Source organism: Gymnoscopelus braueri, assembly GCF_963280865.1.
Source record: "Gymnoscopelus braueri genome assembly, chromosome: 18".
NCBI lineage: Eukaryota > Metazoa > Chordata > Actinopteri > Myctophiformes > Myctophidae > Gymnoscopelus > Gymnoscopelus braueri.
Genome location: NC_137618.1, coordinates 15762148 through 15776364, shown reverse-complemented (window position 1 = coordinate 15776364; position 14217 = coordinate 15762148). Strand labels below are relative to the sequence as shown.

The 14217-nt window shown below is 44.0% G+C and overlaps 1 protein-coding gene across 12 annotated transcripts in view; it reads right to left on the bottom strand.

The window, feature by feature from the left end:
• The window catches only part of tns1b (tensin 1b), a 320096-nt gene that overhangs the window by 121537 nt on the left and 184342 nt on the right, over positions 1–14217 (bottom strand). For 10 of the 12 annotated variants that reach the window (XM_080456570.1, XM_080456568.1, XM_080456569.1 and 7 more), the window contains exon 5: positions 8823–8864. In XM_080456570.1, the coding sequence (XP_080312696.1) occupies positions 8823–8864 (42 nt within the window). Of the gene's footprint in view, positions 1–1452; positions 1607–8822; positions 8865–14217 lie in introns of those variants that run through there. The other 2 variants (XM_080456577.1, XM_080456576.1) reach the window with 2 other exon arrangements.

Genomic DNA, 14217 nt, shown 5'->3' with positions numbered 1-14217 from the left:
GTGCCACTCTAGGCCACTTTTTTCGGTCGCCGGGTAAACTACGCCTTCACAAGGCTAAAGACTGGTAGTAGGAGTCAAAACACACAAGACTGAACCACGGAGTCGACCCAAACAGGCAAACAAAGGAAACATAACATGTTAATTAGAGGCATTTGGAGGTTGGTATACAGATTTCTGGGGAGATGGGGGTTTGCAGTCGTGCTGGGAAGATGGCAGCCGAATCATAGTTTTTGGCTACTAATTAGTCCAAAGTGGTGTATATAGTGTTTTATGAGCCACGATATTCGAGTGAAAACGCAACCATCTGGGTGTATAAAAGCATTGCATGGAGCTGTGATCAGTAATAAAGAATGAAAAGTCCTTTCAATGTGGTTGGACAGGGGGGTTTTATGGTTTAAAAAAGCCTCCATTCTCATGGAGCAGAATACCACATTGTTCTTTTAAGAAAGTGTCAGAATGGACCCCGAATGTTTACACTTTCAAAGTCAAATCAACGCTCCGGGATTTTGCACTGTACACAATGGCCCCTCCCACTAGTTGTCACACATTTTGTGACAGATATTAACAGAGCTATACCGGTATATGAACACCACCACTGCGGACGAGACTACCAGTCAACAAGCGAAGGGCCGTCTCCCACGTGAATCCCAAACATTCCCAAACTTGCACGCTCTCGCTCGGATCGTTTTCACTGCAAGCCCCCCTTTTCAAAAAGAGCAACCAACCACAAGCTCATTAGCATAATCATCACAACACATGCTCCTACTGTAAACACCATACTGTACTAGTGACTGGCATCCCAGGCCCCTCCCTCCTTTTTTTAGGGACTATCGGAAAAGGTTTGGGAGGCGGGGCGGGCGGAACGGGACTAGCTGGACGGGGACGGAGCGAGCGAGGTAGGGGGTGAGAGCAGCGGTGAGCGAGCGAGCGGGGTGGGGGGTGGGAAACTGGAGTGGGGGGTCCCTCCCAGGCCTGTTTTCTGATGAAAACCATCTGGGGAGGCTGCCTTTACGAGCAGGCCTTACAAATTAACCATCAGAGAAATGAGTGAGGGAGTGGGGGGGGGGGGGGGTTGTGGGGAGGGGGGAGGGGGGGGGCTGTAGAACAAGAGACATGGGGGGCTGGTAAACGTCTGTCCAGGAAGAGAGAGAGAGAGAGAGAAAGAGAGAGAGAGAGAGAGAGAGAGAGAGAGAGAGAGAGAGAGGAGAAACATTTCCAAACCAACAAGAGAGAGGTGTGCGCTCGAGCAGCGAACACGAGAAAAGAAAAGTTATAGGACCCCCGTCGCTCGCTATTCAGCCGAGCCCCCTCGCATGCTCCATCCCCTCTCTTCTCCTCCGTCTATCCATCCATCCGTCCATCTCTCCGTCCGGGAGAACCATAGAGCCATCAATCCATCCATCAAACCATGCATCCATGCATCCTTCCTTCCTTCCTGGGGCGTCCTCCTACCTTCCTGAACAGGTATCCCGTGCTCCATCGCCACGCCCCTCGCAGCGAGGAGAGACGTCTTCTCAAAGACCCCCCGCGGTTCATCTCTGGGGAGCGCTCTCTCTCTCTCTCTCTCTCTCTCTCCCTCTGTCTCTCTCTCTCTGTTTCTCTGCCTCCTCTCTCACTCCTTCCTCCACAGCAGTGAGGCTTTCCTCGGAACGACTTCTCCCTTTCTCTCTCTCTCTCGACGGAGGAAGAGGAAGAGGAAGAGGAGGAGCAGGAGGAGATGAGGAAGAAGGAGGAAAAACGAAACGAGAGGGCTCTATTTTGGGCGTCAGCGTCTGTCGGGCCACCACACGCTCCTCGCTGCAAACTCCTCCAGACTGAGCCTCTCCTCCAGCTCCTCCACGCACACACAGGCTGCTCCTCGTCCTACTGCTAGCTTTGTTTTCTCCCTCTCTTCCTTCCCTCCCCCTCTCTCTCTCTCTCTCTCTCTCCGTCTTCCCTCTGTATCGTTAACCCTCCCCACACGCGCTTTCTATCTTGTTACCCCCCTATTCCCCCCCCCACACACACACATACTCTCTCTCCTCCACTTTTCCCTCCCTCCCTCTTTCATCCACATTGAGACTAATTTGCTACTTTGCCCCCCCGTATGTGTTCCTGTGTTCCTGCTCTTCCCCAGGAGTCTCTCTCTCTTTCTCTCTCTCATACACACACACACACACACACACACACACACACACACACACACACACACACACACACACACATACGCAATCAGCTGACTGAATCGCTAGTTTTCTTCTCCCCCTTCCTGGTGAGTGAGAGCATGTTTGTGAAAGACTAAATCATCTTGGATCTTGGATGCATGTGTATGCGTGTGTGTGTGTGTGTGTGTGTGTGTGTGTGTGTGTGTGTGTGTGTGTGTGTGTGTGTGTGTGTGTGTGTGTGTGTGTGTGTGTGTGTGTGTGTGTGTGTGTGTGTGTGTGAAGAGGGATTTAAAGTTTACCAAACATTTTCTTTTGGGGGTTGGAGCTGCTGAGTGCAACAGTGTCGCCCAGGCAGAGTCCTAGTCCCAATAAGTGGACAGCATACCTATACAGCAGCAGTTCTTCTCAAACTTTTTTCATGTCTAGGACCCTCAAATGAATATGTATTTTACTGCGGACCCCCCATCAGAAAATATTTTGTGCCGCAGGGACAAGATTTGTGCTGTTTATTCAATTGTTTACCCACATTAAAAAAAAAAATCCATAACTTTCCAAATGTTTTCAAGATTGTTTGAAAATAGCAGATCGATGAGACACTTTGAGCGCTTGTAGGTCTGCTATTTTCAAATATCCAATACAGTAGGGTTTAAAGTGGTTAAAGGGATATTTCACTTTCAAAAAAACTTTCGGTCATTCTATCGTCTTTTTTTTATATTTTTGGGGGAAAATGAAAAAAAAAATACATTAAAAGAATCAATCAAAGAAGAAAAAACACGGCCCCCTCGCGTATTAGGAGGGCAGGGTGAGTCACCAGAACCAAGGACGGGTGTTTTTGATGAATCTAACAGGTTAAAAATTGAGTTTGAAGTTATAATGGGTTTGTATAGGAAGGGGGCGTGTCTGATAAAATGATTATCAAATATCTAAATACTAAATCAAGCAACTTAAAAACGGTCTGGGGGGCTCACAAAAGCCTGAGTAGACGATAAAATTACCAAAAGTTTTTTTTAAAGTGAAATATCCCTTTAAGCTGATTTTGATGCTATATTAACAGCTTTTACTAGTAGGCACCACAATGGGAATAAGCCTTATGGCTTTATTGTGTTTTTATCCTCTGTGATATTGTGTCTGCTAAGTGATGATGTGCTCTTTTCTTTTATCACCAAAATGCATTCATTCATTCATTCATTCACCCCCCTGGACATTGGTACAAATTCTCCCAAAGGGAATACATACCCACCACCCTATCACGTAAATACTCCCCCATGTAATTGAAATGATGGCTCATATTCCACAAAGAAAGGAATAATTATAAGATTCCAGGAGGAGAGGAGAGGGCAGTGAAGCGAGGCGAGGTGTGGTGGTGCAAGCAGTCATAAGACTCTGTGATGCTCAGAGGCCATGGACCAGCGTCTGCATGCGCACGCGCACACACACACACACACACACACACACACACACACACACACACACACACACACACACACACACACACACACACACACACACACACACACACACACACACACACACACACACACACACACACACACACACACACACACACACACACACACACAAACGCGGCCGCGCGCGCAAAACACATTCATTCAACCCCAACACATTGGGTGCCAGAGGTTTATTAAAATATTATACGTTGAGTGCCTGGATTTTTAACCATTTTTGAACCTTTTTCAAGTAGTCACAAAATATTTTCAGTGATCACCGTCCTCACGGTGATCCCCTCATTACACACATAGAGGTCTCGTACAATCGGGGGAAAAAAATTAAAAACATTCGGTAATCCGTTCCATAGTTGCAGCCAGTTGAAAATAGTCAAAAATACATTGTAAAAAGAAAAAGTACACAGGAGCCGAGATACAGGCTTTTGAAGTCATAAGTTAACCAGGAAGTGGATTGGAGTCTAAATCTTCGAAAAATGATATCTCCTGGTGCTGTGAAGGGAAAAAAAAAAGAAAAAAGAAAAAAAGAAAATCCATTTTTTTTCAAAAACAGTATATATACGGTTTTGGCACTCAATAGGTGTATTTGAAAAGAAGTATATATACGGTTTTGGCACCCAATGTGTTAAGCCCTACTTCGTTGTATGTCAAATAAAAAAAAAGTGTACTTGTAAAAGTAGCTTTTTTCTTTATAAACAAACAAACAAAGCGTACACTCACTCACAGACACTCTTCTAATGATGGAGTGGTTCATCCCCCACCCATTTAGGGTGCGGGCCAAATTATGTCCTCAGATGTAAAACTCATGAATTGACCCCATCTGTGCTTGATATGACTATCCAGCATGGATTGTAACACTCACACACACTCACACACGCACACACACTGACTCAAAACTTCCCCGAAACTAAAGTATCGGTTCTTGAATCTCAATGAACATCAAGCAATCTCAAAATCACATCTACTTGGATGGAGCCTTTCATTCAGTAGTTGACTTCGTCCACTGCAGCACACAAGTGAACAATAACAAAGTAAATGCACGCACACGCACACACACACACACACACACACACACACACACACACACACACACACAATGGTGATTTGTGTTTATTTTCGTACTTGTGGAGAAAGTGGGCAGTAACTTGGCTTTGGGTGGTAACTCCGCTTGTGTAACCGGAGCCCCTCCATTCCCAGACATAAATACGAATGGCAGGAAGTTGTGTCATATACAACGGGTGGTGTGTTAGTCGTACTGTGGCCTTAAGGCAACGCATGAGTGGCTGTGGGCTGACTGATGGATTACACAAACACACATTATTGCAAACGTGAATATAGCAACTAGGAGGAAACCCTGAGGACATGGCTGGCCACTACTGTGCACGTGTGTGCGTGTGCGTGTGTGTGTGTGTGTGTGTGTGTGTGTGTGTGTGTGTGTGTGTGTGTGTGTGTGTGCACGCACGTGGGTGTGCAAGTGCCACCACCACAGTGTTGATTTCGTCGACTAAAACTATGACGAAAAATGTTCGGCGACTACCTTTCTTTCACTGACGAAAACCAAATATAAACTAAGCTACGATGACTAAAACTGAGACTAAATATATTGACAATTTCGTCAACAAATAAAAACTAGACTAAAATGTTAGTGAGGGACGAGTGGAGAAGAGATCCAGTAGAACTAAAAGACGAGTCATTTTATGTTTGGTTGCGCTCGGGTGTTGCGCTCTGAAAATAGCAGATCTACAAGCTCACAACGCTGCGACGCGTTGTGAGCTTGTAGATCGGCTATTTTCAGCATGCAACCGAGTGTAAAATCAACCACTACGACGCCATCAAGGCACCGCCAACATACAGTTTTGTCGACTAAATCAACTGTAGATTTAGTCGACTATAACTAGACAAAAACTAAAACATTTCAGATGACTAAAATATGACTAAAACTAAATGGAATTTTATTCAAAAGACTATGACTAAAACTACATCAAAATGTGCTGTCAAAATCAACACAGCGCCACCATACCAAGGAACTCATCTGAAAGTCTCACCGCCAATATCTTCCTATACCATACCACAAATACCCATACGGTATAATTTAGCCATATAAACCCTTAGCGTCCCTATTCTGGGGGGGGTTGATGTTTTGGTGTAGAGCGAAAACAGGAGGAGGACTAGGCACAGGGCCCTGGGGGACTCCGGTCAACTTAAGTATAGGGTTTAAGTGGTTGAAAATGTCAAACAAATGGCCATCTCTTCCCTCTCTCAGTGCCCATCAACCACCACAGAGTCGTCGGATGGAATTTTCAAATACCGACTTGACAAATTTAAAACAATTGCCACACATAAACCAAACAAACCCAGTGCAACAAATCAGTGCGTCTCTGGTCACAAATCATTTGTAAATCACAAAGCAACATTCCTGGAACTGTCTTGAGATGCTTTTCAGAACCGTTTGAGGTATCACAGGCCCACGATGGGAATAGAACAGTGGTTTCCAACCTTTTTTCTCTCCCCTTGGAGCCCTCCCTTCTCATACAGCTCACAAGAAAGCTTATACATGTGCACGTATACGTGCAAAACTTGTAGCTCTCTCTATATTTAAGACATTTTACTATTTTTTTTTCTATTATAATTTTTGATATCGTCTCTGTCAGGTGGAAACCAAAACTTTTCAGGATTCAAATAAAAAAATTGCAAAAGTAGCAGATCTACTAGCTCAAAACGTGTCGCTTTGCGCCACGTTTCCAGCTTGTAGATCTACTACCTTTGATACTTTTGTGTGACACCGAAGTAGGGCGTTGATTTACGAGAAAAAAACCCGCAAAAAGTTAGAATATGGAGTCGAGAGGTTTCTGCCCCGACAGCAACGATTTAAAACATTTGAAAATGTTTTTGAAATTTCACTATTTAAAAGTTACTACCGTATTTTGTGCAACATGATTAAAATGTTTTGTCTCCAAACAGACAAGGGCCTCACGCACCCCCCACCCCTGTGATATTTTGCATCCCCCCGGCCGGACCCCATGTTGGAAAACACTGGAACAGAACCCCCATAGTCCTCTCTGGTATACAGTATGGCCGCTTGGCTCCCATCCCGGCAAAGAAATCCCTGTTTGACGTGCTTTAGCTGGAACCCTCAACGCTTCGACTGCTTTAGCTCAGCGCCCCGGCATTCAGGCCTCATAGAAATGTGAAACGGAGCGTGTCGTCCAAAAAACAATTATTTCTGTCTTTGGTCTGTGATGAGAAAAGTCCTATCAAAGGTATTTCTATATGAACACCCGTTCAATCCGGGAATTCATTTTAAGATTTCTTTGGCTTTTCAAATGTTCTTTTTTGAAAAATCTTTGAATATACATTTTTCAAAGGGAACATTTGTAAAAACATTTTGTTCTAGGGACCTCCAGAAGCAAAAAAAAATGAGTTAAAAATGTTGTTTCAAAAAGATATATGTATTCAAAGATTTGCACTAATGTTCAAGATTTTTCAAAAATAGCAGACCTACAAGCTCGTAGCGCGGCACTCGGTGCCGCGCTACGAGCTTGTAGATCTGCTATTTTTGAATGGCCAAAGTATAACATAATGGTTATAGCTCAAATCTAAAATGACACAGATGCGTTCAGGTAAACATGGTTTGCCCCAATACATGCCTCTCTTTCTATCTAAATGGTACAGATAATCCCATAAATAAAGCTCAGAGAAATTATATTATTATACAGCACTACAATAGGCCTCAATCATACGTGTAAATTGATCTTAAAGCACAAAAGTTTAGCCGAAAATGGGGTCTCTGGACAAAACATTGATATTGATCAATTTAAAATGTTCACGAGTTCTTGACCGAGTCACGTTTATAGCAAATGTTCACTCAGTTATTCGGGTAAGTTCACTGACGTTGGAGAAAACGTAAACATAAGCAAAATCAAAATTTAAAGCCATTAACCACGTCGCCCGCTATTCTGGGGGGGAACACGACGTCTTGTGAGCTTGTAGATCTGTTATTTCTGGTGAAGAGATTCGGAGCAGAGAGAGCAGAGAAGTACAGTTGCAACTCACTTAGCCGATCAATGCCATTTTTTCTTTTTCTGATCCGATCTGGAGCAGAAATAATGGCCGGAAACCCACGACCGGAAGCAAGTCATATCGCCCGGCTGTGTTTTGAACTCCAGAAGAGGATTAGGTTGTATTACTATATCAGGCCATGATGTAAGAGCATGTGTGCGGAACTACAAGTAGTGATTCCATTCACTCTCATTGTCAAATAACCTTCAGAAACAAACATGGAAAAAGAGGATTCCTCCAATTAAAAAGTCCTGGTACATAATTCTTTTTTAGGGAACATCCGTCAAAATGCTACAAATAAATACAACCCCATGTCAGTTTCCTAAAATTGCATAATTGGTCAAGGACAATTAAAAAAAATAGACATATTGGTAGAATCTGCCTTTGTGTACAGTAAGTGTGATTTTGAGTGAATGGATTCGCTACTTCAGGGTCACTGTTCATGGTTCACAGAAGCAACAGCTAAGGATGATGGGCAATATTTGGATGTCCAATTAGTGTCCATATAGGCAGTGGTGGAAAAAGTGCTCAAATTTAAATAGTAAAAGTATCAATACTGCAATGTAGAAATACTCTGTTACAAGTAAAAGTACCAGCATTAGAAAATGTCCTTGAGTAAAAGTTCAAAAGTATTGGCATCAAAATATACTTAAGTACTAGAAGTAAAAGTACTCATTATGCACGATGTCTCATTTCACAAGTTTCCAAAATGTCTAAAATCCTTTGAAAATAGCGGATCTACAAGCTCACAACGCGTCGCAAAGCGACGCGTCGTGAGCTTGTAGGTCGGCTATTTTCAAAAAGCCAAAGTATATTATAGGTCTGAACTGGTTAATGTATGTTTTACAAAGTAACTAGTAACTAAAGTCTTCAAATAATCGTAGTGGAGTAAAAGTACAATATTTGCCTCTGAGATGTAGTGGAGTAGCAGTAAAAGTATAGAGCACTGGAAGATACTCCAGTGAAGTAAAAGTACCTCAAACTTGTACTTAAGTACAGTACTTGTTGAGTAAATGTACTTAGTTACTTTCCACCACAGCACATACTGTAGGTATAGCTCACACAACTCAAAGTTCAACATCACTTTAGGCCCTGGACCAAAGTCCAAGGGCCGGACCAATGTTCAGCACTTAAAAAGAAGAGCGTATAAACTCACCGTGGTGTCTACGTGTCTGAGAGGGAGGTCATTGCCTGGCGCCTGGAGACAGAGGAGAGGAGAGATGGAGGAGATAAGAGAGAGGGGGGAGGATGATACGTTAGATCCATTGACAAAACCTCTCCAGTATTCATGGTTTTTTACCAGCAATAGTTTCAGCAACGTGATGCAAACGTTTGATTTCCTGTTACACTGTAAAAAACCTCAGCGTTCATTTAACTCTGAGGGTGTACAGAACTCTGAGGGTGTACAAATGTAACCAAATGGACCCGTGAGGGCCCATTTGGTTACATTTGTACACCCTCAGAGTTACAAATTGATAAATTAAAGGGATAGTTCACCCAAAAATCGATTAGTCACCTCATGGAGACTTGATTTCATGGATATCTTTTTGTTTTTGTCGCATTCCTAACCGGTAGGCAGCTTAGTAATGCGACAAAAACAAAATAATATCCATGAATTCAAGTCTCCACGGGGTGACTAATCGACAGGAAAAAAAGCCATTTAGGGGTGAACTATCCCTTTGAGTCTATTTTTACTGTGTACGTTATTTTATGTGTAGCATTGTGTTATATCGCGCTGTTACAGTATGTTACAATCCACACTTGCACACTTTTACGTATTCTTTGCCCTAATGTGGTGTGGAGGGAAGCGGGCCACCACCTTGAATGCGTGGGACCATCTGTAATCCCCCCCCCCCCCCCCACCACTGTGTAAATATTTACACAAAGAGACAAGCCTGCTTCCATTAGCCAAGAACGGAGTGTCCAGCAAAGGACTGCTACAACACCATATACAGCTATGGACAGAGAGAGAGAGAGAAGTGTGTGTGTGTGTGTGTGTGTGTGTGTGTGTGTGTGTGTGTGTGTGTGTGTGTGTGTGTGTGTGTGTGTGTGTGTGTGTGTGTGTGTGTGTGTGTGTGTGTGTGTGTGTGTGTGTGTGTGTGTGTGTGTGTGTGTGCGTGTGTGTGTGTGTAGCGCAGACCCTAGTAGAGGAAGGGAAAGTGAGAGAAGGTGGCAGGGAGAGAATAAAAGATGGTGTGGTGGGCGAGAGAGAGAGAGAGAGACACTGAGAAAGAGTAAGGATGTGGGGCGAGTTACCACATGATGGAGAGGGGAGTGAGAGAGAGCATGCAGAGACTAATTCATTTAAATGAATGTACTGTAAATAAATGAGGCTTCAACGACCCCACAGACAGAGTACAGCCGAGATTGAGGGAGGCAGGGAGAGGGAGAAGGAAAGAGAGACTTGCAAAGGGAGAGAGAGAGAGAGAGAGAGACAGAGAGAGAGAGAGAGAGAGAGCTCTCTGTGACTGCTGTGAATTACATCACAGCACAGTCGCCCCCCACTTGCTACTTCAGAACTAGAAACAACGATACAGCATCGCGTTTGTCTACCGGCTGCTTCCCCAGTCTATACCGTCCTTTAGGAATGTGCATCGAACGTTAATTAACCACTTTCAACCCGTCGTCCCTATTTCGGGGCGAGCATTTACTGTGAAATACCTGCTATTTCTGGCGAAGAGATTTGGTACTGGAGGAAACGAGTACTGAGCCAACTCAGGCCCATTTTTTACTAAGTATAGAAGGTTTAAACATGATGAAAATAGCAGACCTGCAAGCTCACAACTCATCACAGTGCGACACATTGTGAGCTTGTAGATTGGCTTTATCTCTCGTACAACAAAGTACAGTATATAGCAGGGGTCTTCATAAGGGGGTCCTCAGAGTTACTACAGGGGGGCCGCCAAATATTTCTATTATTTTTTTTACACTAACCACTTCAACCGTAGCATCCCTATTCAGGGCGGCTGTGGCTCAGGATGTAGAGCAGGTCGTCCAATGATCCGTGGTACGGCGGTTCGAATCCCGGCTCCTCCTGACCACATGTCGAAGTGTCCCTGGGCAAGACACTGAACCCTACATTGCCTCCAATGATTCGGTCGGCGCTCGCTTGCCACCATTGGTGTGTGAATGTGGGAAAAGTGGGGACGCTGGCGTCGACTGTTCGCCGCTCCACCTCCCAATGTCCCCCCCCCCCGCATGAATGAATGAACCATTGTAAAGCGCTTTGAGCACTTGGAAAAGCGCTCTAAAAATGCAATTCATTATTATTATTATTATTATTATTATTCTGAGGGGAACAATGCCGTTGTTCCCCTCTACAAGATCTACAAGCACACAACGCCTCGCAGTGCGAGGCGTTGTGTGCTTGTAGATCTGCTATTTTCGGCAAAGAGGTTTTGTGTAAAAAAGACCAGTACAACCAAGTACAGAGCCAACAGTCAAGTTTACAAAGCATTGAGGGTTTAAGTGGTTAAATGCATGAAAACACACATTTGACATGAATACAAATGTAGTGGCGGTCCCTGCTTCATCTCTCTCTCAGCTAGGGGGTCCTTGGGCGGAAAAACTTTGAAAACCCCTGGTATATAGCCTTAACTAGTCTGGGACCAGACACATCTGCCAGTGCAAAAAGAAAATTGCCCTCGGCGATTTGGGTCTGGCACCGCTCCGTGGTGAATCCATTTCCTGCTCCCGAAGTCTGGGGTGACCAATCAGGGCCCAGTATTCAAATATGGGAGACCGTGATTGGTAGTTGGTTGTAGGTCTAACCAATTGCATCCATTGTTTTGATCCCGCCCCTTGGGGAAAAAATAAATCCTCATAGAAGCACCAGACTCATATCCACGCAGTGATATTATAGTCTGGCTACGCGAGGCTAGGGCTTAACACCTTAAACCCTAGCCTGGGATCAATAGCATTTTCCGGTTTTCTGATCCGGTCTGGAGCGGAAACAACTTTAGGTCATCAGGCGGCCGGAGGAACGCACGACCGGAACCAAGCACCTCCAAAATGATTCCCCTAGCTTAACCCTTTAAGACCCGAAGCTGATTCTACATTCCCTTCTTCTACATCCCAACAGTATTCTGAAAAACGTATGTTTCTATGTCGGTGGTGCTCAAACTTTTTCATGTCAAGGACCCCCAAAACGATATGAATTGGATCGCGGACCCCCATCTCAAAACATTTTGTTCCAGGGACCCCCAGAAGCAAAGATTTGAGTTTTTAAAAAATCGCTTTAAAAATATATATATATATTCAAAGATTTGCACACATTTTTACGATTTTTCAAAAATAGCAGATCTACAAGCTCATAGCGCGGCACTCGGTGCCGCGCTATGAGCTTGTAGATCTGCTATTTTTGAATAGCCAAAGTGTAAAAGAATGCTTTTTAGCTCAAATAAAAAAAATGACACAGATGCGTCCCAGATCTTAATGGGTTAAAATGTGTTTAGTTTGGTATAATCGTTTCGTTTCTCTTCGTCTTTTATTCTAACTCATAGCGAGACTAAACCAATTGATTCGCATTATGATTCGCATTATGTGGGGAACAAAAACAAAAAACAATGCGACACCAACCGGAACCCTCCATCAGAACCCATCTTTTTCTTTCCTTTTTTTCTAGTTTTAGAATGAAAACCAGCAGGCTTTCCTCCGTGTGGCCCAGTGGTTCTCAACCTGTGGGTCGGGACCCCCAGGGGGGTCCCCACATGATTTTGGAGGGGTCCCCCAGCTGACAGTGAAGTGACAATTTAATGACTCTTAAGACCGTTTTAATGCCTAAAAGTGATCAACAAACTATACCAATTTGTAATAACTGGTCAAGCATTGGCAGAATGTTCAAGAAATATAAGAAAGAGGCAAATGTTTTGAAAATAGCCTGTAAATAATCTGTGGAAGCGAGTCGAACTAAATGTAATGCCTCAACTCCAACAATTCCAAGTGCTTGTCAGGGTGGGGGGTCCCCAGTTCAAATATGATTATTTTGGGGGGCTCACGGCCCTGAAAAGGTTGAGAACCACTGGTATAGCCGATCGACCATGTTTGTCGATCTGCTGTTTTCTGCGAAAGCTTTCCCCACAACTCGAACGCTGGGTTTTTAAGTGGTTAAGTAGTTGTAACAGCTACAACATCTGATCTCTGTCAAACTTCTGGAGTGTCTCTGTGCTGCCGGCGACGCCTTGTTTTCAGCATAATAGTTATGGTGGTTTCCATGGAAATGGAACCGTGGCCAATGAACGCTCTTCTATTGAGACATTTAGAACGTGTCAAAGGTCATGTCTCGTCTAGACACAGGATCTGACACGAAGTTTGACCTGGTGGTCAAGATTCAATTTATCCCCTGAGCAAGCAGGCAGGCTCTATTAGCTCAATGGCATAAAAAAAATATCAGCATCTGTGCAGGAAACCGGGTTCAAATTCGGGGTAGAAGAGGAAAGTTACATAGTGCTGCTTTAATATAGCGTCACAATCATTTTAACCACTTTAATCATATTTTATACTTTGGCTATTCAAAAATAGCAAATATACAAGCTCATAGTGTTTCACTCCGTGCCGCGCTATGAGCTTGTAGATATTCTATGCTATTATAGAAAAATCTCGAAAATGTGTGCAAATCTTTGAATATAGTATAGATTTTTTTAAAGCGCGCATTTTTAACTCAAATCTTTGCTTCTGGAGGTCCCCGACACAACATATATTTGAGTTGGGGTTCCGCAGCCAAATACATATCATTTTGGGGGTCTTGGACATGAAAAAGTTTCCACCACTGCTGTAGAGGAGAGTGACAGGGCCATAGATAGAAAGAGAGCGAGAGAGAGAGAGAGAGGGTAAATATTAGAGGACCACAGCATGGGAGAGGAACATGACTTCTCTCTGCCTGGAAGAATATGATGTCATCAGCCTCAGACCACTGAGGACACACACACACACACACACGCTATTGAAGCTCGTACTGTAGGCCTACATACTGTACATACAGCATCTTACTGAAGAGTCTGGACAGACGTTTGCCAGCTGTTTGGCTAGTTTGTTACGCTTGCAAATTCTGAGCCTCTCAAAGTCGCACGCACGCACGCACACACACACACACACACACACACACACACACACACACACACACACACACACACACACACACACACACACACACACACACACACACACACACACACACACACACACACACACACACACACACACACACACACACACCCCCCCCCCCCCCCCCCCTGTATCTTTGTCCACTGAGAGACTGTCTTCATGTGTTCACGTCTCATTTTCACGTCTCAATATAAAGCATGTCAGACTAGACTGAAAGTATCTACATACTGTAATAACAGCCAACAGGAGTTAAGTGGTATAATTTAAAGGCTGATCGATATGACACACTCTGTGCATTGATCATATGTTTTGTATAAACACATTTCTAATCAGGGAACATTGTTTTCCAAAAGGTTTAAACAACATCTAAATTAGCCAATCGACAAGCTTGCCACCGTCATACAATTGCACTTGGAAATCGTCGTTGCTGTCGGGCAGAAACCTCTCGT